Source organism: Podarcis bocagei (assembly GCF_964188305.1).
Source record: "Podarcis bocagei genome assembly, chromosome: 16".
Classification (NCBI taxonomy): Eukaryota; Metazoa; Chordata; class Lepidosauria; order Squamata; family Lacertidae; genus Podarcis; species Podarcis bocagei.
The window spans coordinates 3,375,950-3,403,324 of record NC_138142.1 but is presented as its reverse complement, the minus strand read 5'-3'; the positions used below and the strand labels follow the sequence as shown (position 1 = coordinate 3,403,324).

Sequence of the window (27,375 nt, the reverse complement as noted above, 5' to 3'; positions counted from 1 at the left end):
ACCTCTACTGTCAGAGGAAGTACGGCTCTGTATAGGAGTTTCTGGGAACTGCAAGTGAGACAGCAACAGACTCAGGTCCTGCTTGTGAGCTTCCCAGAGGCGTCTGGGTGGCCACGGTGAAAACAGGAAGCTGCACTCCTTAGGTCTTTGGCCTTATCCAGCACTGTTCTTCATATGCAATCTGCAATCTGTGTACTAGTTGAAAATGTTCTGAATCATTTTCAAGGGTAGCCTCACAAATAATGAATGCATTACAACAATCCAATTTGGAGGTCAGATTATTGTGTACACAGCATCATCAACATGTTTTATTGTATTTTTAATATTTTGTTGGAAGCTGCCCAGAGTGGCTGGGGAAACCCAGCCAGATGGGCGTGGTATAAATAAATTGTTGTTGTTGTTGTTAAATTTTTGCATGTCTCCAGCATTTCCAATGCCTTTTCACTCACTGACTAGAACAGGTAACCAGAACTGGAAGGTGAGAGCAGTCTTCCCTTAACTAAGCAAGTCAACAGGCTACTTGCCTGCACACTTTCCATATATTCACCACAAAACAAAAGACAAGAATCTCAGCAAAGAAGAAAAAGAAGAGAGAGATCGTATAAAATCCTTGAGGAGGCTCAGACCTGCCTCTTGCAACCCAAGTGAATACACCTGGCGCTGCTCACCTCTGGCTGCAGTGTCAGCCCAGCAGGACACAGCAGGGCTACTGCACAGAAGCTGCTCAGACTCAAGGGGCATGTTTCAAATTGCTCACAAAAAGCATCTTCAATTACACAACATATTGCACCAACTATGCAAGCACTGAATAGATCTAATGCCAAGCAAACTTATTCAGGAGATAAGGGACATTTAAACAGAAAACAAATGAACAGTGTCACCTTTTTTAGCCGTTTCCATCTCCTCCTCTGTCCAACGAGAACTTTCATTCATCTCCAGAGAGGCTGAAAAACAAACCAGAACTGGATGTAGCAAATGGTGGGGGAATAGAGCATAACTCAATTTTTCTTCCTGCCCCATAGCTCAGGGGCAGAACACCCATTTTGCATCTAGGAGGTCTCAGGTAGCAAGCAGCAGAGCTGGGAAAAACCACTGCCGGAGACAATCTAGAGCTGTTGCCAGTCAGAGTAGACAATACTAAGCAAGGCAGCTCAATGACCTGACTCAGTTCACCTACTTCTCACTTCCAGTTCTTGAATTCTTGAATTGTGGAATTCTTGAACCAACAGCTTTCCCAGCATTGCAGCTGTGGCGAGGGGGTTACAAGGGAAAGGTGGCAGGCAAGGGGCAGGTTAGGCTCCCCACACTACCTTGGGTCAGCTGCTGAGTGTGTGCTTCCAGCCTAAGCTGGAGGGATGCCAAGGCATCAAAGTTGGTAAAATACTGGGAAACAGAAACAGACATGGTATTTACAGATATAGAATGGAACATGGAAGTGTGACAAACCACACTTCCCACCCAAACTCGGTTTTCTCAAAACCAGGCCCAAAGCAATGAAAATCAGGATGTTCAGACGTAGCCAAGCTTTGTGGAAGGAATGGGGGGGGCTGGTTATAGTCAGTGCCATTCCTTTATTTTTAGATTCTGAGGCCAAAAGAGAACACAGCATTTCCACTGACAAACGAGCCTGGCCGCTCTTTTTGACATCTTTGAATACCAACGGCAGTAACTGGAAGGGATACAGGAGTTGGCATTCTCAGGAGCCACACCTGGATTAACGAAGGTCCTACCTTGGAAAGTCCATGTGGCCCTTTCACTCCTACTTAAAGTTTTGATTTTGGTGGGCATTTGTCCTGCTGGAATCAATTAATTTGAGTGGCTGATCTCTTGTTCTTAACATTGTTTTCCCCTCTGGAGCCCATCTTCAGTTTTATTAGGTTTCCCCCCAATTATATTTTATTAAGTTTCAACATTTTTACCATATGCAGTCATAACACAATTTCATCTTTTCTCTTATTTTTGTCGACTTCCCACTCCTCTTCCATGGAGGTTTTTCTCCCCTTCTGCTGCACCCTATCTTCTATCTATCAAATCATAACCACAATATTATAATTAATGACTTCTGTTGCTCATAGCTCAAATCCAGAGATTTCATCATACTATAATATTTTTTAAATATTCTGAAAAATCAGTTTTATTATTTATTTATTTATAATTTATTATATTAATTTTATTTTTATTATAATCGTCTTTCTTACAAATGGTTTACTATTTGTTTTTAAGCTGTTCTGGAACAGCATTTACATTAGAAGTACAGAGGGCATTGGCTCCACCCACTAATGATCTCCGTCTTCTATCCTACAAGTCTCAAGGAGCACCAGCCACTGCTGGGTGCAGTTGCTATCTTTGCAATGTCCCAACATTCTGTGGGTTTGCCCTCTGTGGAACCACAGTCAAAGCAGAGGTATCGGCTGGGGGCTGAACCGGAAGGTGCAGGAGGACTCCTAATTTTCAGCATTAAATTTTTATTTCATGATTTCTACTTCCTATCTTAGCTTTCCATACTGAAACACAGTGGACAAGGGCAGCTTTGAGATTTTGTGTGTGAGGTAATTGTGCGTGTGTGAGAGCTGTTTGCTTCAAATCTTCCACCCTCTACTTGTAAAACATGTCAATTTGGGGGCAACCTGAAACCAAGGAGGAAGGCCTACAATAGTAAACCCCTGTGACTCGTTCAGAAACACACACACAAACACACCCACACCCACCAGTAAGAAAACAAGTTTCCATAATAAATGTTGGAAATGTAAAGAAACTGAAGGTACATTCTTTCACCTTTGGTGGACGTGCCCAAGGATTAAGGCTTTCTGGGAGATGATATATAATGAAATGAAAAAGGTATTTAAATATACCTTCTTGAAGAAACCAGAGGCCTTTCTCCTGGGCATGGTCGGCCAATTGGTGCCAAAGAAGGATAGAACTTTCTTTATGTATGCCACAGCAGCAGCAAGAATACTTATCACAAAGTATTGGAAGACACAAGATCTACCCACCCTGGAAGAATGGCAGATGAAGGTGATGGACTATATGGAATTGGAATTGGCAGAAATGACTGGCAGAATCCGAGACCAGGGAGAAGAGTCGGTGGAAGAAGATTGGAAAAAGTTTAAAGACTATTTATATTGTAAAATTTATGAATGTTAGAATGATGTTGGATAGAAACTAAGTGGTTTATAGCTGTAATGTTATAAGGGAATATGAGAAAATGAACTATTAATAAGGTAAAAATCCAATGCTAAAATATTTTAAGATTGAAGATCAGGATAAACAAAGAGGGGAAGGATTCGCTGAACCAACAAACTGAACTGGAATACAGAAAAGGGAGGCGTGAGGAGGTCCGGGAAATAAGCAAATGAAAGATAAGTTATTGAAAGATTGAATTGTTTTTAACTATTTTTATTTTGTATTTTTCTTTTTTCTTTTTCTATTTTTTAATACTTTGAAAACCTTAATAAATATCTTTAAAAAAAAGAAAGAAAACAAGTTTCCATTTCAAGGTTGTTCCTCTCTAAACCAGGGGTCAGAAACCTAAGACCCAGGGGCCGGAAGCGGCCCACGGAGGTCATTTGACCGGCCCCTGAGCCGCCCCCCAACTGAGTTCCCTGCTTACCCACTGCGCTAAACCGGCTCAGGGACTCGCTTCTGCGGTGCCACACATCGCGTCTGCGCATGCACAGACGCCAAACATAGTGTCTACAAAGACGCCGCACATCGCGGACGGGCGCTCACGCACACGATCCCGCCCACAGAGGAATCTCCCCAGGACCAATCCGGGCCAGGCAGGAGAACATGCTGAGCCCTGCTCTAAACTAAGAGAAAATGTTATTTTGATCACAGTGAAAGATGTTTGGACAGTCTCCTTTATGGAAAGAAAAAATAGCCTTAGAGCCTCTGCAGAAAGAAAAGTTGCAACAGTCCTAGAAAGACTTAAACAAAAATATAGAAAGCTAACAAGAGACAGGCAAGAGAAAAATCACAATTCCCAAGGCCCATGTCTTGTTCAGAGTCAAGGGCTTGGGAGGCAGAGGAGGGGCTTGCCTTCACAGCTGGAGGGATGGGGTTGCAGCTGGCTCCCCTTGCACGTCAACAGAGGTAGTTTCACCCTTTGCAAAACTGATTCCCCATAATGAGACAAGCTCATATGCGATAAGCACGTTGGGAAGAGGGTGAAAGGATGAAAGTTATCCAAGAAACTGGCATCTACTCAGAAATCTAGCTCAGAAATCATTACAAAACCCCTGCAAAGCAGGCTCATTGGGGCAGTATGATTAGATTACAGCCATGGATGCTTGCCTAAAGTTGTCTGTCGCTGAGATAAAGTTTAATTCAAGGTCTTTCCAGCTCATATCTTGCTCTTTTCTTCTTCTACACGTGCTTTCAGAAACTTTGATGAGGTCATAAAAATGTAAGAGGCTAACTGATCAGCGGCACCTCAGAAGCTCCTTGTGCTCCAGTCCAGCCACTTTTTTACCTGCCCAAACCTGACATCAGCTTCAGGTAACTGGCAGGCCATTGCTTAGTCAAAACAGACTGTGGAGGGGAGGCCTGGTAGGACCAACGTGACCAATGGACTTGAGGTCCCCCACACCCTGATTTAAAACTTGAGAGCATTCCCATGTAGGTCACATTACAAACAGTTACACATCACTTGGGAAGACAGGCGAACAAATACCAGTGTACTGGAAAAAGCAAAGATCACCAGTGTTGAAGCAATGATTCTTCAACATCAACTTCGTTGGACTGGTCATGTGGTTCGGATGCCTGATTATTGTCTTCCAAAGCAGCTACTGTATTCACAGCTTAAGAATGGAAAGCGAAATACTAGTGGACAGTAAAAGAGGTTTAAAGATGCTCTCAAGGCAAATCTTTAAAAATGCAGTATAAGCACAGATGATTGAGAAACACCGGCCTGTGAGTGCTCCAATTGGAGAATAGCCTCTACCAAAGGTGTCATGGACTTTGAAGAAGCATGAACTCGGGAAGAAAGGGAGAAACGTGCTAAGAGGAAAGCACGTTTGGCAAACCCTCACCATGATCAACTCCTGCCTGGAAACCAATGTCCCCACTGTGGAAGGATGTGTGGATCCAGAATTGGCCTCCACAGTCACTTACGGACACACCATCGACCATGTTCATGGAAGACCATCTCACTTGGCTACGAGTGATCGCCAAAGGGTAAGTCACATTACAAACAGTCATGCCTAGAGGCTATGGAACTGTGAAATGGTTTTTAAATAGCACTCAGCCTTTTCCCCACTATCCCTGCTTATTTCTTTCATTTATTTTTCTTTTTCTGTGGAGGAGTATTTGAAAATGGTACCCCAGCTCTGCAATACGAAGAAACTATCCACTCTACCCCCTCAGAAGATGGCTGCCTCCTCCTGCTAGAGGTGTCTCTCGAACCTTGCAGAATAGCTCTAAGGCTGATGTTGCTAAGGAGAGGAAGCTCCACAGGTCATGTTTTCCTTTAGCTGCAATTTCTGCAGGCATCATCTGTCCTTCGGGACAACTGACCTTGATGCAGGTGCAGGAGGAAAGCCTCGCCTGTGACCGTTCTCAGTGGCATGTTCCACTAGGAAGGTCTAAACCCTCCCAGCGGCTGTCTGTTAAAGGATGTGCGTGAGTGTGAGAATGAGAGAAAATGGTCTCTCCTCCTTTTGCGCCTACTGCACTAGCGGCCTATTCATTTCCAAGGGCAATTCAAAGAAGTGCCGGTTTAGACCTTTAAAGCCCTTTCCAACTGCCTTTGATCAGTATCAACTGGTCAGTTCAACACAAATGACCAAAACCTCAAAATGAGCACCTTCACTGTACATACGCTTCAGGTTACAGACTCCGCTAATGCAGAAATCGTGTTTCAGGTTAAGAACTTTGCTTCAGGATGAGAACAGAAATCGTGCTACGGCAGCGCAGCAGCAGCAGCAGGAGGCCCCATTAGCTAAAGTGGTGCTTCAGGTTAAGAACAGTTTGACATTAAGAATGGACCTCCGGAACGAATTAAGTACTTAACCCGAGGTACCACTGTACTATGTCTACTTTCTCTACAGCATCCATACATTTTATACACCTCTAAAACTGCCTTTCCAATTGCTTAATCAACTAGTGTTTGGGTTGATTAATCTACCAGTTAAACTCAATTAAAGTTACAACCTTGGTTGGTATATATTCCAGCCCAGGAATACACACAGGCCCTTTCCCCCGGATGAGATTTCTCAGTATTCCAAGGCCCTCAAGTGGTTGAGAGGGGAAACTCTTCTAAAGTTTGCATACCAAGAGGCAAGTGAGCAGCAGAAGAAAACGGCATTATAAGATGATCCTAACCCCAAAGAATCTCATTTCTTGTTCTAGTGAGTAACCCCAAGTTGTGAGAAGAAATGAACCCCCGCTCCCCAAAACACCCATGCAATCACTAAAGACAAAATAAAGGTGGACAAGCAGTTGCAGATGCTCATTCTCAGCACAACTCTGGAGATAATTCCAAACAAGAAGAGGAAAAATAGAAGTGGGCATGGCAGTAACACCACCAGATTTTCCTTGTGTTAGGATCCATGACCACATTCTGCTCCTAAGAACAGCCAGCCACAAATGCCTGTGGGCCCTTGCAAGCAGAACATGAAGTGAGGGGACATAGCTCAGTGGTAGAGCATGTGTTTGGCATCCAGAAGGTCACAGGTTCAATTTATTTAAGCCAGCACCTGTTAGCTGACTGATGGTGACGGCAAGCTTCCCTTGCAACAAACAATTGGGAGTGCTTCAATGTGTTCGGCTCCCGACTGTGCACTGGTATCTCCGCTGGCTCTTCTCCTGGGGCAGGTGGGCAGGGGCTGGAGACAACAGTCTTTGGGGGCAAATCAGTCCATCAGGCCAGAGGTTTCCCATCCCTCAGGCAAACATTAATGATCATCCCAGAGCACAACAGATACATTTTCCCAGGGGCTACAGTCTATTTTGTGCACCTACTGCTAGAAATACCTGAAGATATTCAGGTATTTCACCATATAAACTGTCCTGGATCCTGAGATCATATTCTGAGGCCCTTCTCCATGTGCCTCCTCATCATGAAGTCTGGAGGGTGGCAACACGAGAACGGGGCCTTTTCTGCAGTGGCTCCCTGTTTGTGGAATGCTCTCCTGGGGGAGATTCACCTGGTGCCTTCATTATATATTTTTAGGCACCAGGCAAAAACGTTCGTCTTCAACCAGGTCTTTGGACGATTAATATTCTACAGCCTTTTAAATGTGTTTGTGGGAAGGGGGGTTATTGTTTTGCTGTTTTATTTTATTTGTTTTCATGTTTTCATCCTGTGTTTTATTCTGTGAAGTGCCCCAATATCTTATGATAAAAGGCACTATATAAATCAAAAAGATAAGACAGACAGACAGAGCTGACAAAGTTTCAGTCCCCGCTGGCATCCTTCCTTATACTGGTGCGCATGTGTTGTGTATGCATCTGGAGGAAGGGTGGTATATATAAACTGAATGAATGAATGGATGGATGGACAAAGAAACAAAGAAACAAACAAAAACAAGCAAGCCATTAATATGCTAAATAATATAATCAATAGTAACTAACTATATGAGTCTCTCCCCCCCCCCACCCTTTGCTACTGGTCTCCTGCCTATCGGTTGCGTGCTTCACTACCCAGATGCCACCTCCTCCCTCCATGCCACAGAGGTAGCTGCTCCATACCCAGTTCTGCATTCTGCTGGGGCGCAACTACTTCCTCGCTGTTGGCTTCGCTGGCCATGGAGCGGGTGATGCGGCCCTTGCGCCGGCCCTGGCTGTTGGCGGTTTTGCGCCCTTTAGAAGCAACGGCTTCTTTCTCGTCATTGTCCTCGCCAGACGTATCCTCGTTCTTCTCCCTGTGCGAGCCAGAGTGGGGGGAACAGAAGAAAACTATCACCATCAACCTGTGGTACTGATTTCCCTTGCCTCTCCCTCTTGCAAGAGAGGCATTTTCCCCACTTTGTTCTCTCTGTCTTGCAGAGGGCTGCAGTTTCTCAGCCACAGCTGTTGAGGGACCTAACAGAGACAGGTTGAAGACCAGGGCAGCCAAATCATCTTGGCTCTGTCTCCTCGTTTATCTTCCCAAAAGGGATCAGCTGAGAAACGCATCACGAAGCCCGGATGCCACAAAGCCAGATGCTCCTTCAAGCCAAGGATTAAGCCCCATTAAAGAAAGTAAGCAAACATATGCCAAATCATCCACAGAAGTCAAGTGGTGCTCATTTCACTTCCCTGTTAACCGGAGGACATGCCAACTCTCTATGGCAATGCTCTGCTGCACAAGTAGCAGGATCAAGCTCAACAGTCCCTGCACCAGCATGTTCCTGCAATGTAGTGGGACAGACACCCAAGTAGCACTGTTGCAGCAACACTCCAAGATGCAACAGTACACAAGGGCAAAAGGAAGTGGCATAGATGCACCCTGTAAAGTTTTGTGCAAATGACACTGGGGAAGACACAAAAACAATCCTGCTGGATCACCACAAAAGGTCCCTCTGGACCCGAGGTAGGGGACCTTTGGCCCTCCGGATGTTGCAGAGCAGCCAATAGTCAAGGCTGATGTGAGTTGTAGTCTAAATAATCTGGAGGGCCAGACCACTATCTTGTTTCATACTGCAGCCAATGCACGCCTCTGGGAAGCCCACAACAGCTCAAGAGTGCTGCAGCAGAAAATACGTCTCAAGCACTTTTTGTTAACAGCATAAAAAAGCTTCCCCTGAGAGTTTCCTTGAAACTCACTGGCAGCCATTCAACACTGTGCAGCTGTGTGTCTGCACACACCTTTTACATTTATATATTGCTTTCTATTTCAAACATAACTAAGCGGTGTACTGTCTAAAAAAATATGGAGCACTTCACTAATTTGCATGAATTTCTATTTCTATTTGGTTCTCCACTGTTACATTTGTGTTAGAAATTGTCATCATGTCAATGTTATAGCAGTTCCCCCACCATCCCAATCTGCTCCTTATCACTGTGTGTGTTGTGTTGGGATATGCGTCCTTTGTTTAGTGTCTCTGCAGTGAGTGCCTAGCAATTTCAATCAGAAAAAAGATATTGGATAGTGATTCCAGGACTTGGAGAGTTGCTGCCAGTCCAGGTGCATTTGGATGTGGGGTTTGCTGTAGTAGTCTTCCTGGTTACAATGCTAGTGCTTCTGTCCCTGTTCCCAACATTCATTTTACACTGCATAACCCATTTTGTTATGGATCTGTGGCTTTCCGATCCGTATGCTGCCACGACACGCCAAATATCATTTACACCAGTGGGTGTGGTGCAGCACAATAGCATCCGCCAATGGACATGCCGCCACTATTTATGAGTATGCTTGCTTCTGTTCCCTCATGATCCCCCCCCATGGAAACAACAGAAAAGAACTGGATGCCAGAATACTGCCCCAAATTTCAACATAGGCGTGACCCACGAAAACCACAGGAAAATCACAGCGTGAAACTCCAGCAATTTTCTGGGCTAACAGGGTTAAGCAATTAAAACAGAAATGAGGACTAAACCTCCATCAGATTCTGCTAGATTTCCAGAAGCGGCTTTTATGATGTGTGAAAGATCACATAAAAGGTGGGAATTATCAGGTGAGGAAACATCAGGAAAATGGAATAAAGTAGTCTCAGAGTAGCCAATACTCCCGGTCAGACCTGGAGAACTGCCGCCATATTGGTACACTCCAGACAAACCAATTCTCTGACAGATTACAAGAAAGCTTCATATGTAGGTCAGGGAATATGTGAAACAAGTTTAGTATTTTGTTTAGGAAAACTGTGCTTCACCTTTCCCCTAATGCTTTCATTTTCTATTTTCACTATATTGTGTGCCATCTGGGACTAGGCCTTGAGCCTTGATTCTGCCAGCCAATGTCTGGGGAATGGAGCGCTTCTGCCTTGCCCCTTGGAGGCAGGAAGAGGGAGCTGGTAAGCAGGTGCTGTCGTGCTGGCTCTTGGGTTGCTGGAAGGGAAGAGAAGTGGTCAGACTTACTTTGTCAGTTCCTCTTTGTCGTTTTCTGCTTCTGGCTTCTCTTCCTCCTTCTCTGTGTCTTTCTCCTTTTCTTTTTCATCTTTCTCGTCTTGGCTGCTACGGGGCATCTGTTGCTGCTGTTGCTGCTGCTGTTGCTGCTGCTGCTGCTGCTGAGAAATGGAGAAAAGGGAAGCCAAAACCAATGAGCACCTGGGTGACACTCAAGGGATGCCAGACACACACCAAGGCAGGGAGAGCTAAAAGGAAAGGAGAAAAAGGAAACTCCCCCCCCATCCTTCATATTGTTACAGATTTTTTTGTGACTGAATGCAATTATAAGGCAATCGTTTTATTTTATGTTTTTAAGTTATTTATATGCCTTCTGCCAATAAAAAAAATATATTTTCAGGGTGGCTTATAAATAAAACAATAAAGCCAGAGTAGAATCTTTTATTTATTTAGATTTCTTGCCCACGCCAAACCATAGCGTCCCACGGTGGGTTACAACAGTAAAACAAACAATTATAAAACAAATAAAACAGCTACAACAATAACCCAGGAAAAGGGTGAAAACAATTAAAAACATTTCCATACAGAGAGCTGTTCCATCTATAAAGATGACACAAACATTGGGCGGCCTTCAACAAACACGTCCCATCAGTGCAAGGATTTTCATTTGCGCAATGGGGCTTTCCTGCTTCTCCTCCCCCTTGTGCACCCTGTGCCCTCCCCAAGGCAGGTTGCCGCCCTGAGTATTTCCATCGGCTGTCCCCTCCACCTTAATGTCTCTTCTCAGACTCACTGAATTGTAGAATTGGAAGGGACCCAAAGGGTCATCTAGTACAACCCCCTGCAATGCAGGAAACGCAATTAAAGCACACACACCCCCCACACTTCTTTGTGGCAATTGTTCCCGTAAACCTATGTCCTAAACAAGGTAGAAATCCAGGTCTAATGTGCCAACACATATATCTTTTACTCTTACCATTTATACAACATGCAAGTTACTCCTGGAAGTGTTTCATCTACATGGTCTATTCTTTTGCAAGATTTGCCATTTAGATGTGCTGCAGCAATGTTAAGAGGAAGGCAAGAATGGAGAGGGAGGAGGGTGTGGAGATTTCCCCATACTTTCCCCTGCTGACACAAGGGACAGAAACTTGTTTTTAAGAAAGAAATGAACCAACCAAACTGATGGTCAAGAAGGCAACGCTAGATATAAACTGGGACACAGAAACTTGGGAAGCCGCTTTATACTGAGTCAAGACTATTGGTCCACCTATCTCAGTGCTGGAAGAAGTGCTGCCAGTGTAGACCAAGATTTCAGACGGGGTTTCCCTAAGCCCTACCTGGAGATGCCAGAGATTGAACCTGGGACCTTCTGCATGCAGAAGAGATACCCAGCTGTGAGCCACAGCCCTTCCCCCAAAAGGAAAGGCGTCACAAATAAGAAGGTCAGGGAGAAAGGAGTAGAGTGCACAAGGTGCTGAGAAAGGAAGGAGGAGATCTCTCCTGCTGCCAAAAGCAACATGAGTCTAATCTTCTCATCCTTGATGCACTTTCTAGGTGCTGATGGATTTAATGGGAGTGGCCACCCTAGAGGAGAGTGTTTGCAAAAGCTGGAACTTGCATGCACCCTGCACAAATCTACTTTGACCACCGGAAGAGAAAAGCACAGCTGGCAAAACACAGCCATATCTAGGTTCCATTCCCTGTGCTGGTTGGGTCTGCAGTTGTGCCTAGCCCTGACCAGGTGCCAAATGCTAAGTTCTTTGAGGACACACCAGACACTCCACAGGTCATGGACCTTGGGGAGAAGGAAGTGTCTCCTGGAACCAGCATTTAGTATATTCTTGAGAGGCCCAATGGTAGGAGGCCTGTTAAAGAAGCCCTGGAGTTGTTTGGAGGCCACGGAATCAATCCTCTGTGCTTGAGAACCCTGGCACCAAAAGCCCTGGTCCAGGTTGAAAAGAGATAGCCCTTTTCAACTATGAGTCCTCAGATGCTGTTGGACTACAACACCCATCATCCCTATCTAGCATGGCCAGTGGACAAGGATGATGGGAATTGAAGTTCAAGAACATCTGGGAACCCAAGGTTAAGAAAAGTTGCCTTAGACTGTAGCCTGACCTAGCCTCTGGATCATGTTTTGGACTTAGACTGGTTCCCTGTGCTTGGCTTTGGCTTGTTGAGACTATGCTGCAGCTTGAACCCTACTTTCTTGGGTAAATGCTATGCTCAAAGGCCTTACCTCCTGGGACTGAAACTAGCCTCTGAGGGCAACTCCTGGAGCATGGCATCTGTTGGGAGTCCAACAGCACCTTCAGGATGCCAGTTAGCAAAGGCCGCCCTCTACAGAACTCACAGCATGATTAGAAGGCCCAGGAACCTTAACTAGGATTTCAGCAACCTCCTGGCTGCCCTGTGGGGAAGGCCACAGCAGGCTCTATTAAACAGAACGGGAAGGTTCTACAAAGAACATCCTGCTTCCCCTCCAGCTCAAGAAGAGACTTTAGCAGCTGCTTTACCTTTAAAGTTGTCAAAAGAGAGAAATCAAAAGCTGATTCAGACATGCGTAGGAGGAGCAGCTGGAAGTGAATCACTGGAAGGTGACAAGAAAGCTGGAGGATGTGGCTGTCATACCAGTTTACTTTACTCTACACAAAAAATCCCTTTATTGAAAAAGGGAAAGAAAGAAAAGGAAGCACAACTCTAGTAGAAACACACATTCACGATCACACACACATTCCTGCCGCCTCAATCGCTGCTTTTGCAAAATGCTTCTTTGGTGACTAAGGGGACTCTTTGGGCTTCAAAGAGTCACACCTTTTAAGAATGCTAGAAGATCTGAAACCATATGAAGAAGTAAAAGAATATGTTAAGGATTGGCTGCATTATTTTCAGTTAAATGAAATGTTTAAAAAAGAGGTTTTAGAGAGGGGATATTCTGAAAAAGAATCTAGATTTCAACAAGAAATCTTAAACAATGAAGTGAAAATTTTATCTAAAATGTATAAAATATTGAATGGAACACAGAATGGAATACTGTGGACGAAGAGGTTAAATCTGTTATGATTAGTTGGGCTAGAGATTTCGGATATAATATTGAATTTGAGAAATGGACTAAATTATGGAAGGATGGGTTAAAGTTTACAGCTTGTACAACGATTAAGGAAAATGTTATGAAGATGTTATATAGATGGTATATAACACTAGTAAAACTGGGTAAAATGTATAAAGTGTGTAATAGATGTTGGAAGTGTAAGGAGACAGAAGGAACATTTTGCCATATGTAGTGGGAATGTAAGAAGGTAAAAAGCTTCTGGGAGATGATTTATAATGAGTTAAAGAAAATGCTGAAATATACGTTTGTTAAAAAACCAGAAGCTCTCTTGTTGGGAATACTGGATAATGAAATTAGTAAAAAAGATGTGAAATTAGTTTTGTATGCAGTAACAGCAGCCAGAATTTTGCTGGCACAGAAATGGAAACAGGAAGAGATGCCCACGAAAGAAGAATGGAGGATAAAACTGATGGAATACGCAGGAATGGACAGATTGACGGGGAGAATTAGGAACCAACGTGACCAGAGATTCTCCGAGGACTGGAAGAAATTTACAGAGTATATCAAAAATTTCTGTGATGAGCAAATAACGTTCGTTGGCTTTCAAGAAGCTCTGTGAAATTACTGTTAGAAATATTGTTTAAAAAATATGATGTGATTAAGAGTATTTGAGTGCAATATAATATTGGGAAATGTGAAACGAGGATAAAAAATAAACGGAAAATTATCAGACAAGCTGAGGGAAGTTCTGGAAAAAAGGGTTTAAGTTAAAAATGGATGTATAATTTTGTAAAAATGTTTTTTTTAATGGAAAATCTAATAAAAAATATTTTTTTATTTTTTTAAAAGAATGCTAGAAGATCAAGCATCTCCTCAAACCCTTTGACTGCAAAGGGCATCTACCGCAGCAGCAGACTGTGACGTTGCCAGTGCTGTTACTATGAAAGATCTTTTATGGCTGCAGAAGTATGACAATGCAACATATATTGTTGCATCCACAACGTTTCGAAAGTAATAAGGTAAATTGATCTCATGGGCTTAGATGGAGGGAGAGGCAGGAAACCCAAGCAACTTTCACCTAAAACATTGTCAGTTTTACTCCCAAATGGGTATAGGAACTTTCTCATTATAGACATCAAAGAAAACACCCAAACTGTAGTCCATGAGCTTTATTCAGGTTGTCCACAGCACAACTGTATTTTATTGTACTGTATTTTATTGTACAACCATTTCAGTTATATGGAATGCAAAATGTAATACAATCAAATACAATAAAAAGTAATAAAAATACAATTAAAAATCAATCAGCCTCTTTGGAATTGCTGCAACAGGCAGAAACATTATTGTCCCCGAATACCTTCAGTAATTTCAAGTGCTCCATGTGGGAAAAGGTCTGGTGACCACTGCACCAAAGGACAAGTTCTTTGGAGAAACCTCCTGTTCACATCCAGGCAACCCAAAGAAGATGAATGGGGGGAAAAACAGTTCAGAACAAAAACAAAAAAGTAACTTGGAGTTCACAGAAATGAGATCAAACCTGGGAACTTTATAAAGGTATGCACCTGGGTTGCAAAGGAGCACAATCCCCTTTGAGTTCAGTTTATTTACTGCACTTATGTCCTCCATGAAGCTCAAGGCAGCATACGTGGTTCTCCCACCTCTACAACAACCATATCAGGCAGGTTAGGCTGAGAGGAAACGTCTGGCCCAAGATCATTCATCAACCTTCATGGCTAAGTGGGAACTTTGGGTGTATTCAACTAACTTCCACTCAAGAGCAGCCTCATTAAAATGAACCACCATGATTAACTTAGGCCCAGTAATTTCAATGGGTCTACTCTGAGGAAATGTTAGCTGAATACAAGCTTTCAACTATGATCTCTCCAGGCCTAGTCCAAAACTTTAACCACTATGCTCTGCTGGTCCTTACACTGTCTACAAGTATGTCAGGAGAGGGCTGCATCTATAGGCTTGGTCATGGCAGCCCCTGATGCGCCACCTGGCCTGAGTCAGCATCAGGCTTCAGAAGGTCAGGTTCTGAGAAGAGGGTGAAAGGGTACGACCACGACATTCACAATATTGGGAACATGATGCACCAGAAGGAGAAGAACCAGCGTCCACAGTCAAATACAGGCAAGGGTCAAATTCTTAGGCAGCGTCCACAGACTGGAAGAGCAAGCAGGGAGGCCAGGGATTTATAGGGCCTGGTGGACAGGGATTGGCCCTTTCGGTCAGCTGACTGGGTGTCCAGTTAGGCTGTTACCACAACCCAGATGGTGCCCTGAAATCCCAGAGCATAGTCTACTGGGATTGCAGAGCTGGTGGAACGAGAATGCAAGGACCATCAGCTCATCTGCCTAAGAGGACCCCCCTCACCCCACCCCCCCAAAAGAGAACTTCAGGCCTTAACAGCCCATGTGACCTATGTCTCACTAGCAACACCAGCATCCTCTGCCTAGATAAGGAAGCAGTGCAGACTTCTGCTTAATGTTTTCCTGAACTCTTTAACTCCTTTCCCTTTGAACAACTGAAGGAGGTGGATCAGCAGCGGGAGAACCTTGGAGCCAGCTATCATCTCAGATAAAGAACTGGAAAATTCAGAAAAGGGCTCCCCACCTGCTGGCAACCGAACAGTTATCAAGAACAGTCTGCCACAGTTGGCTTGATTAAGTCCTTCAGCCTTTGCCAACCAGGTGCCCTCCAGATGTTTTGGACTAGAGCTCCCACCAGGTCCAGCCAGTAGGGCCTATCCCCACATTACACAGAGGACAGAACTCTGTACCAGTTTTACATTCTTCTTAAGCCACTCCCCACCCGCATATGCACACCAAACACCCCTTTATGTAGTAATCACACCAGGGAGCTTCATCGCCACCAGCCCTCTGCCCCACAAACATTATATTAATTTGCTCTGAGATTTCCAACCTGGAAGGGCATTAGAACATTATACATAATCAAACACACCGGCAAAGGTACTGTCCAAATCTCTCACAGCTTGTTGCAGAAAATGTAGTTCTGCTTGCAGAATTCAATGACCTTTGGTTAAACTTGGACCAGAACCAAAATACATATATGAGAAAACGGGTGTGAGATTTGGATCAAGGAATAACCAGAAACAATGGAAATGGATTTGGAACAACTTCCATTCCAATATAATTCTAGCAGACCTAAAGGAGAACTATTTTAAAACTCTCTATCAATGATATTTAGCACCTTAAATTGAATTTAATATATAAATTAGGATCGGAGAAATGTTGGAGATATGGATTAAATAAAGCAGATTACATGCAAATCTTCTAGGATTGTTCTCAAAGAGAAACATTCTGGAAATCTATTCAGGCTAATATCTCTGATATACAGTGGTGCCTCGCAAGACGAAATTAATTCGTTCCGCAAGTCTCTTCGTCTTGCGGTTTTTTCGTCTTGCGATGCACGGTTTCCCATAGGAATGCATTGAAAATCAATTAATGCGTTCCTAGGGAAACCGCTTGCCAGGCTGGTGGTGCGGAGAAGGGCTTTTCTCCGCACCGCAAGCCTTCAGGACAGGTGCGGGAACAGAGGGGAAGGCGCGCAGCGCTTTCCCTCTGTTCCCGGGGCTTGCGTGGGAGGAGGGTTTTTCCTCCCCGCCGCCAACATTCAGAACAGCATTCTGAATGTTGGCGGTGGGAAGGAAAACCCTCCTCCCACCCCAAGTCTTCAGGAAAGCCATCCGATGCCGTGGGGCGGGAGGAGGCGTTCCCCCCCCGCCCGGCATCGGAGCTTCATTCCGATGCCGCGGGGGGGGGGGAGGAGGCGTCCCCCCCGCCCGGCATCGGAGCTTCGTTCCGATGCCGCGCGGGGGGGAGGAGGCGTTCCCCCCCCCGCCCGGCATCGGAGCTTCGTTCCGATGCCGCGCGGCGGGAGGAGGTGTCCCCCCCCCGCCCGGCACCGGAGCTTCGTTCCGATGCCGCGCGGGGGGGGGGAGGAGGCTTCCCCCCCACCCGGCACCGGAGCTTCGTTCCGATGCCGCGCGGGGGGGGAAGGAGGCGTTCCCCCCCCCGCCCGGCATCGGAGCTTCGTTCCGATGCCGCACGGCGGGAGGAGGTCCGAGGACAGTGGGGAAGACGCGCTGCGCTTCCCCGCTGTCCCGGAGATTTCCCTATGGGCTGTCGTCTTGCGAGGCAAGCCCATAGGGAAATTCGTTTTGCGAAGCGCCTCCAAAATGGAAAACCCTTTCGTCTAGCGGGTTTTCCGTCTTGCGAGGCATTCGTCTTGCGGGGTACCACTGTATTAGGATATTACATACCCTTGGAACCTAAAATATTTCTGCTTGGTTATCTAAAAGATGTTATTCTGGAAAATGATCAAGAACTAGCTGCTAAGATTGTTGCAGCTAAAAATGGGGGTGGGGGCAATTTGTCATACTATATCTCAGTGAATTGAGAAAAATTGGTCCATAGAAACTAACTTACTACAAAAGAATACATATAAACCAGCTCAACAGCTTTATGGAGGAATGGGCATTTTGGGGTAATGTTTTGGAACAAGTTCAGTGAAAATGTTCGACCTTATGCTGCTTTCAGCCACCTGTAACACCATCTCCTTCTGCTCTTTATCTTTGACTTATTTTAATAAACAAACAAACAAACAATCAAAGTAGCTCAATTCTTAGGTAATGGGCAATCCTGGAGGCTGCTTAGTCAGGTGACAGTCGCTGCTGTTCTATTAAAGTTTGTGGGACTGCCTCTTCCTGCAGCAAGCAACACACAGACAAATGTTCAGTCAAAACATCTTCCCATGCCCCAAAGATACTGCAACTGGGAGGCTGTACTCCAAATACAGCTAGCTGGCTGCATCAAGTGTGGTCCAGAGGGAGCCATCACAATTCCCTGGCTATAAACCAGAATGATGGTCCGGTTTGAAAACAGCTCTGGACTCAGCCTCCAGGAAAGCCTCTGTAATGGAACTCTAGATGCCAGAGTTTGTCTTTAAGGTTGTGTTCAAAACAAAGATGTCAATTCAGTGCTCAGTTACAGGCAAGAAACGGCAATCCACACAACCACAAAAGGTGACACATGGGGTTTTCTGTTATTGTTGATCCATGTGATTGTGCTGCAAACGGATGTTATCAGGTTATCAGGGCACACAATGTCCCAGTGCAGTGAGGTAAAATGTTAACTGGGCTTGGACCTGGGAGGTGGTTGAATCCCAGAAGTGCCCATTTCTAAAATGGGAATGACAGTGACAGTTCCACTGTAACACTGTGAAGGTTGCAAAACTTCCTTGCAAAATAAAAGGGTTATATAAATAGATGGACACTTGCTGGATTACCCCAAAGACCCTTCTAGTTCAGTGTTAGCCAGCATGGTGCCCTCCAGACTACAATCATCCCTGACCACTGGCCACACTGACTGGGGATGATGGGAACTGGAGTCCATCAACATCAAGAAGGCACCACGTCAGCTACCCATGACTAGTCCAACACTCTGTTTCTCCAAAGTCACTAGGCAGATGCCCTTCGTGAGAGCAAGAGAATGGAGGAGGAATGCCCGCCCCCCAATTGTGCCTGCTATTCACATCTGTGCTCATTACTCTCCTGTAAGGCATACTCAAGCAGAGACCTGAGTTTGAGGGTGGGGTGGGTGTGCCTATTACTATAATTATTGTTGAATTTATATACTGCTCTATATCCAGATCTCATGGCAGTTAAATATGGGTATGTATGTATTCAAAGGTGAATGCACAAGTTCCCCCTTGCACATGGGGTAGTGGTGGGGAACTGGATTCAGCTACCGGGCCAAATCACTCTCTCTCCCACTCCCCCATCCACTGGTAAACCCTGCCGCCACAATGATGTCAGCTGACTCGTTTTAAAAACTAACCTGTGTGAGCAAAGGAGCAGGGCCCCCATGCACAGCACTTTGCAGGTGCCCAAAAAAGCCTTTTCAGTGGTGGCCCCACACTGATGGAATGAGCTCCCCAGGGAGACAAGCCTGGCACCATCATAAGCTGCTTTTAGGCAACAGGCAAAAACATTCTGATTCACCCAGACCTTTGGATCTTAATCTTAGATCTTAATTTTAGCAGGGTGGGTTGGAGCTAGAGCTGTTTTAATATATGTTATTTGCATATTTCAGGCTACTTTATTCATGTTTTTATCCTTGTTTAAGTGCCTGTTTTTTCAAAGTTACTTTCAGCTTTGTTTAGGGAGAAATGCATAATAATAATAATAATAATAATAATAATAATAATAATAATAATAATAGAAGAAACCTCCTGATGGCTGAATCACATCATTTGCAGCTGAGCAGCAAGGCCTGCAAAGCGCTATGCATGGGACTTTGCATGACCTGCAGTTAGCTTTGTCTTACAGAGGCACTTTGTAATTCTGCGTTACAAAGATGTCTGCTAACTTGACAGGAAGGTTGGCAACATCAACCCTGCCCTGTGGGATTCCCTTGCTGATGACTGCAGTGTCTGGAGACAGACAGTCAAGTCTTGCATCCATAGCAGTAACCAGAGAAGGAATAACTGCTGGGAGGACTGAAGAGAGGAGAAACGCCATGGAGCATCTGCAGCAGCACAATCAGCATAGGCCAGGACTCCCTGGTCCTGAATGGGGTAACTGTGCCCCTGAAAGGCCAGGTGCGCAGCCTGGGAGTCATTTTGGACGCTGTCCATGGAGGCACAGATCAATTCTGTGTCCAGGGCAGCTGTCTACCAGCTCCATCTGGTACGCAGGCTGAGACCCTACCTGCCCGCAAACTGTCTCGCCAGAGTGGTGCATGCTCTGGTTATCTCCTGCTTGGACTACTGCAATGCGCTCTATGCGGGGCTACCTTTGAAAGTGAACCAGAAGCTACAACTAATCCAGAATGTGGCAGCTAGACTGGTGACTGGGAGCGGCAGCAGGGACCATATAACACCAGTCTTGAAAGACCTGCATTGCCTCCCCGTACATTTCCAAGCACAATTCAAAGTGTTGGTGCTGACCTTGAAAGCCTTAAATGGCCTCAGCCCAGTATACCTGAAGGAGCGTCTCCACCCCCATCATTCAGCCTGGACACGGAGATCCAGCTCCGAGGGCCTTCTGGCGGTTCCCTCACTGCGAGAAACCAAGTTGCAGGGAACCAGCCTTCTTGGTAGTGGTGCCCACCCTGTGAAACGCCCTCCCATCAGATGTCAAGGAAATAAACCACCATCTAACTTTTAGAAGACATCTGAAGGCAGCCCTGTTTAGGGAAGTTTTTAATGACTGGTGTTTCAATGTATTTTTAATATTTTGTTGGATGCTGCCCAGAGTGGCTGGGGAACCCAACCAGATGGGCGGAGTATAAATAAATTATTATTATTATTATTATTATTATTATTATTATTATTATTATTATTATTATTAGGGTTGAACGCCCTCTGGACACCTGGTTGTCTGAATATCCGAACAGCATGGAGCCTCTTAAGAAATGGCCTGTTATCGGGGCGCAGCTAAAAGTGTATTCCTGTGCAAATATGTCCTACACACTAATAATAATTTTACTATTTGTACCCTGCCCATCTGACTGAGTTAAAAAGAACTCAACCTTAAAATCTGTTTCCATTTTTCTTAGGGAAAACTCCTTAAAATTACTCCACAGATGGCATCACACTTCTTTGCAAATGTTAAAAATGTTTTCCTCTATGTCACCTAATAGTTGGAGGGGTTGCAATAAACTTGGTACATATTATCATTTATTGTGGGAATGTAAGCTGGTGCAAGATTTTTGGAATTTAATTTTGCCAGAAATGATAACTATTATTAAATAAACTATTGTTTTTTACAGAATATTTTATATTGGCAGCACGAATAGTAATTGCAACTATGCAATTTCAATGGAAATCAGTCCCAAATCTTACCCTGGACACTTGGTACCACTCACTCTGAAATACAGCTATAATGGAGGATATTATGCCTAATTTGAGACCAACAAGGACAGGCACCTCCAGATGATGATGATAATGATGATGATGATGATGATGATGATGATGTTTGTTTCTTTATATATACCCCACCCATCTGGCCGGGTTTCCTTAGCCACCCTGGGTGGGTCCCAACAGAATATTTATAATAATACAGCGGAACCATCACTTTCATGAAAACCCTCATCACCTCTGGCAAATCTGGAGCTATACTTGATAATCCAATACTGTTGATAGCCCTAACTTGGGCTTTGCTATTTAAACCCAAGTGCCACTCTATGCATTCTACATGCCTAGTTTATAGTTTTGTTTTTCAGCTTTTAATGCTTGTCTGTTGTTATAATTGTTCTGCCTGTTTTATATACATTGTGAAATCGGGTTTATGGGTGTGACCTGGTGCCCTCCAGAAGTTGATATACTACAACTCCCATCATCTCTCACCACTGAGCTAGCTGGCTGAGACTCATGGGATTTGGAGTCCAACCACATCCGGAATGGTCACAGCTTCCCTATCCCTGTCCTAAAGCAACTCTGGCACATTTCTGTGGCAAACATGAATCAATTATTGGCTGCATCTTACTTGTGCTGCATTTCTAGTGTTTCTGAGTTTGCATTTTAAATTTTCTTGTACATTGTCTTGAGACCCAATGTGTAAAAATGTGTAAAATTTCCCCCCAAACAATCTTGTTCTGCCTGCCACTGCAAGCAAGGCACCCTGCTGACTACAGTTCTCCAAATTACCGACAGAGAGTCGGCAGGTCAGACGCTCTGAGAAAAACTACAGTTCCTGGGGTTCTCTTGGGACTGGGGACAACAACACCCACCTAAGTTAAGACCTATTTGTGCCTGTACAGAAGCAGCCTTAGTGCCCTGCAAAACAAAAATAAAACCCATCAGCTTCAACAGGTGCAGTTCCAAGCCCCGCCCTGCCCTCCGCGCACTCCCAAATAATACTGTGGTGTTATGAAAATAAATGTGCTCCTTCCAGGCCACTGCTCAAAGGCACCAGGCCTCGTCAGCTGTTAGTGATCGGCCCCTGGGGCCTTGAGGCTGATGGCACCGTTCCCTGCCTCCGCATATTAATTATAAACAGCTGCTCACCTTTGTCCCAATTTCCAGTTGCATCCTGAGCGGCCCAGGCTGCCAGCATTCTCCCCACCCCACAAAAGTAGGGGGGGGGGGAGCCGAACGAGTTGCACACTCCACTTAGTTCCCACATCTACGCAATTGCAAGCACACACACATATCACCAGGGAAACACCACCCAGCAGATAGCTTATCTTCAGAATAGCACGCTGGCTCATATAAACAGAGCACAGGCGGTTGCAACATTTTCTGCCTTAGCCATGCCAGACTGAATCTCTGAAGGGACGCTTCTCTCTCCCTCTCCCTCCTCGGGACCTGTTCCTGGCACCCTCCTTCCCACACGGCCCAAGCGTACGAGGAACACAGTTCCCAAACCCCAACAGCCTCTCTCTTCATCACCCTGCTCCAACCAACGTCCACGGCTGCGAGGTTTTGGCGGGAAGCAGCTGAACAATTGGGGAGGGGAAAGAGAAGACTTTGTCTTTTGGGGAGAAGTTTCCACACACGAGACGCTCAAGAGACACCCCTCCCCTCCCCAACAACAGGCAAGGACCCCTTTTTAAAAGCCTGGCACCCGGAACCAGCCAAGGAGGAGGGGAGAAGAACGTCCCCATTTGGCTCTTGAGGCAAAGAGGACTTTCCTCGAGCCTTTGTGGAAATCTCCTGCCAAAAGCTCCCTCGCAGCAAGGTCCAGGCCAAGTCTGTCCAGAGCACCGGACGTCCCTGCCTTCCCCCGGAGAACCCCCTGTCTCCCTGCTGGTGCTCAGCCTCCAGCCCTGCTGCCCCAGAGAGCCCCCCATCACCTCCTCCTGGTGCCCCCGGTGCCTTTTCACAGCTCGGCCATCCCAGCTCGGCGTGCCTTACGCTCTCCGACTCAAATGGCTTCCTGGCGATTTGCATAGTTGAGCCGTAAACCAGCCACGGCATTCCTGTTATGATTTTGCAATCTACTGGAATAACACGGTCGCTCTCAGTCGAGCCGATGAGTCATGAGCTATAAAACCACAGCCCTCGTCACCGGGAGCTTGCAGGGTTGGCTACAGCCTGAGAGTGATTAATATCTGAGGATGGCAAACTCAACCCTGCAGCATGCCTGCCTCCTAATTTCTCCCTCCCCTGTCCGATTCCTAGGCTCTCAGAGGGTGCCAAGGTCCTTGTCTCTGTTGCCCGGCCAGGACAGGACACAGGCAGCCACGGTAATTCTTCAAGACAGTTACCCAGTAACACACAAATGAAAAAACAAACAAACAAACCCTTGGATGTTGGTTTGTCTGTGTGACTCAGGAACCAACTCTTGCTTTTTTAAACTTCTGGAGCTCTGGCTTTTGATCAAAATCAAACATATGTACATGCTTTGTTCCTGGGACAAAATAACCTTCCATCAAAACACACCACAGATCTGCTCCAGTCACAAAATGGGTCTAATAGGGGTTGTTTATTTGGGCTTTTTGCTTCCCATAATTGCTTCTTTGATGACAGAAACAGCCACTAGGCCATTTGCCCACTTCGCCATGTCCCTGGACAACAACCAGGGCAGGTTTTCCTAGAGGGATCCTTGGCCAGCATTATCACAGAATTGCAGAGTTGGAAGGGACTCTGAGGGTCATCCAGTCCAGCCCCCTGCAATGAAGGAACCTCAATTAAAGCATCCATGACAAATGGCCATCCACCTTCTGCTTAAAAACCTCCAAGGAAGGAGAGTCCACCACCTTCTGAGAGAATCTGTTCCACAGTTCTTGCCACCAGAAAGCTCTTCCTGATGTTGAGTCGCAATCTCCTTTCATGTAACTTGAAGCCGCTAGTTCAGGTCCTACCCTCCAGAGCAAGAGAAAACAAGCTTGCTCCATCTTCCATGTGACAGCCCTTTAGATATTTGAAGGTGACCTTCATATCTCCTCCCCGTCTTCTCTTTTCCAGGCCAAACATACCCAGCTCCTTCAAGCACTCCTCACAAGGCTTGGTAGAATGGAGTGGTACTACTACTTTCCTTGATAGAGGCACTATACTTCCTGTTGATGCAGTCTAGAATAGCATTTGCATTTTTTGCTGCTGCATCACATTACTGACTCAAGTTAAGCTTCTGGTCTACGAAGATCCCTAGATCCTTTTCACGTGTACTACTAGCAAGCCAGGTGCCCCCATCTCATATCTGTGTAGCTGGTTCTTCCTGCCGAAGTGAAGAACCTGACATTTCTCCCTAATGAAATTCATTTTGTTAGCTGCTTGGTGTCATCTGCAAATTTGGTGCGCATCCTCTCAATTCCTTTATCCAAGTTGTTTATAAAGACGCTGAACAATGCTGGGCCCAGGACAGAACCCTGCAGCAGTGCAGCCCTCTCCAGGGATTCTGCCATCTGTTCCTGCCCCCCACTGCCTACTGCCACTGATATTCAGGGGCATTTTGGTCTTCAGAGTTCCACTGAGCTATCGTGGCTCATTACAGTAGCTGGATCTATTTTGCCTTCATTTTAACATTTCTCCCTTTAAATCCATCTAAAACCAGTGGCCACTGCCACTGAATTCTTTAGCTTAACTGGGCTTTTGTGCAAAGAAGCACAGCTCTCAGTGCACCCTGGTCACAAGGACTTTGCACGTGATTTGACTACATTTGAATGCATTTCACACAGGCAGCAATTTTGTGCAGATATCTATATAGATATGTGCAGGGCTCATAATAACTTATATGTTTAAGATTTGTGTACTGAAAGCCACAGTATCTGCAATGTAAATTGATGGAGGTCTGCTATTATTCTACTACTGGTATTATTATTATTATTATTATTATTATTATTATTATTATTATTATTATTATTAATATTATTATTATTATTATTATTATTATTATTATTATTATTATTATTAGCTTTTCCTTCTCCCTCCTGTATTTTTCCATATTTTTTCTTTCCTCATTAAATATGCAAGTAAGCTAAAATGTGTGAAAAGAGACCAGTGCTTCACACACAGACAGAATAATCTGTTCGCAGACTGTCTCGCCTGAGTAGTGCATGCTCTAGTTTTCTCCCGCTTGGACTACTGCAATGCACTCTACGTGGGGCTACCTTTGAAGGTCACCCAGAAACTACAATTAATCCAGAATGCGGCAGCTAGACTGGTGACTGGGAGTGGCCGCCAAGATCACATTAACACCAGTCGTGAAAGACCTTCATTGGCTCCCAGTATGTTTCCGAGCACAATGCAAAGTGTTGGTGCTGACCTTTAAAGCCCTAAACGGCCTTGGTCCAGTATACCTGAAGGAGCATCTCCAGCCCCATCGTTCAGCCCAGACACTGAGGTCCAGCTCCGAGGGCCTTCTGGAGGTTCCCTCACTGCAAGAAGAGGGCCTTCTCAGTAGTCATGCCCACCCTGTGGAACACCCTCCCATTATGTGTCAAGGAAATAAACAACTATTTGACTTTTAGAAGACATCTGAGGGCAGCCCTGTTTAGGGAAGCTTTTAATATCTGATGAATTATTATATTTTAATGTTTTGTTGGAAGCCGCCCAGAGTGGCTGGGGAAACCCAGCCAGATGGGGGAGGGGGTTATAAATAATAAATTATGATGATGATGATGATGATGAGTGCCGGCATGGTTGCTCGAGAGCAAACAGGCAAGACAACCCGTTGGTATTTCAAGTCTTTATTATCTGTCCAAAACGTTCACAATGCAGATCGACTCTTTTCCATGTCTGCTCAGTCGCTAGCAGAATCTGGGAGTGGGTGGTTCTTAAACTTTCCCCAGCAGAGTAGTCTCCTGAACCCCATCCTACGCCTCCCCTCTCTGCGCCTAAACCTACTGCGCAGAGAGGGCGTGGGCAAAGGGGAACCTGCCTCCCCCCCCCCGCTTTGTTCATGCTCGGTGCTGTGGCTCTCCCTTGCATCCTCCGAGCCCTGCATCCCTTCCCTCTGGAGGCGTGGCTTCTCTGCGGAGGAACTGCTGCTTCTCACGATCTTTGGCAACTGCCCTTCAACCTCTCGCCTCTGAGTTGATGGCAGTTCCCTGACAATCATCATCATCATCATGAGTGTGGACCTTACTAATCATTGCATGCAGAAGACGATGCGACTTCTAGCATACGCAGAGTCATCTGGGGCCCTACTTTTTTTTTTTTTTTTTAAAAAAGGATATTATATACAAGAGGCAGCAGGAAGCCATGTTAGATAGGGAGGTGTTCAGAGGAACCCAGCAGGTCAGCTTTACCGGGCCTTCTGCCTCAATTGCCAGCATCCATTCCAGCTGCAAGAGTGGGAGAGGTAGGAAGAAGGACTGTTCCATTGCAGGAAAACCAGCGCCATCACTAGGCTCCTCCTGTCCTTGAACTGTTTCCAATCCAGCTGGTCATTTTAACAACTGTTCTTTCAACTTTTAAGAACTGGTGCCTGAGGTTGCTTTTTCTCCCCCTTCTTCTCTCTCCATCCCCCTTTCTTCTTGTGTTTTGTCTTTTAGGTTATAAGCCAGGGACCGTCTTGTTTTAATCAACTGCCTGTAAACCGTTGTGTGAGAGTTGGTGGCTGAACCGTTAGGTACAGATGTTACAAATAAATAAATGAGCAGCATCAAGTACTTCCATGGGAATTGCTCAGGGGGGCACAGCTAACTGCTGTGCTGCTCACATATTCTGCAAGAAGAGGCATATGATATGTAAAAATCCAAGTACTGACACCTGGCCTGCCTAAATCTAAAGGTCTGGTGCCGCCTATCCAGCACAGCATTTGTTGCGGCACTATTTCCTCTGAAGAAGACCCAATAGCCTGAAGAATATCCCATCCTGTGTAGCAGCCTCAACTACAATATTCCCAGGTGTGATGGCCTGGGAATCTGATTCAGAATCTGAACCTGAGGAGTCCCAGCCTGCACAGAAGTCCCTGCTTCCAGGGCCGGCCGAGCCGGGGCAGGGGCTTGAATCTGAAGGGCCTGCACCTGGGCCGGATTCTCAGGAGCAGACACCAGATGTATCCACTCCGGCTCCGGAGGTGATTGAGGGCCCATTGCCTGCAGGTGCGCCTCTCCCAGCCCTGTCAGGGGAAGGGGAAGCTGCTCCTGGGTCCAGTAACCCTCCAGCCTCTCCTGAGCTGCAGAGGCTCAGGGCAGAGAGGCGGAGGGAACTAAGTTCTCTGAGGAGGAGTGCTCGCCTTAAGGCCAGGAGAGGCGGGTCACCTGTGGGCCAGGACCGCCCCTGGCCTCAGAGGAAATAAAGGCCAGTCAGCCCAGCCCCAGGTTGCAGGAGCAACGTCGTTGGAAACCTGTTTCTGCCAGCACCCAGACCTGTTCTTCCAGAGTTCCCGTCCACGCCCAGCTTCTTGCTCTGGACCCTGCTTC

General features: G+C 45.7%; 1 protein-coding gene across 23 annotated transcripts in view; it reads right to left on the bottom strand.

Annotated features, from left to right (window-relative positions):
* The window catches only part of NCOR2 (nuclear receptor corepressor 2), a 389,949-nt gene that overhangs the window by 134,434 nt on the left and 228,140 nt on the right, over nt 1-27,375 (bottom strand). For 12 of the 23 annotated variants that reach the window (XM_081174437.1, XM_081174422.1, XM_081174418.1 and 9 more), the window contains exons 15-17: nt 9,997-10,142; nt 7,690-7,862; nt 882-944 (exon numbers count right to left, since the gene is read on the bottom strand). In XM_081174437.1, the coding sequence (XP_081030563.1) occupies nt 882-944; nt 7,690-7,862; nt 9,997-10,142 (382 nt within the window). Of the gene's footprint in view, nt 1-881; nt 945-7,689; nt 7,863-9,996; nt 10,146-22,072; nt 22,112-22,860; nt 23,002-27,375 lie in introns of those variants that run through there. The other 11 variants (XM_081174439.1, XM_081174419.1, XM_081174433.1 and 8 more) reach the window with 7 other exon arrangements.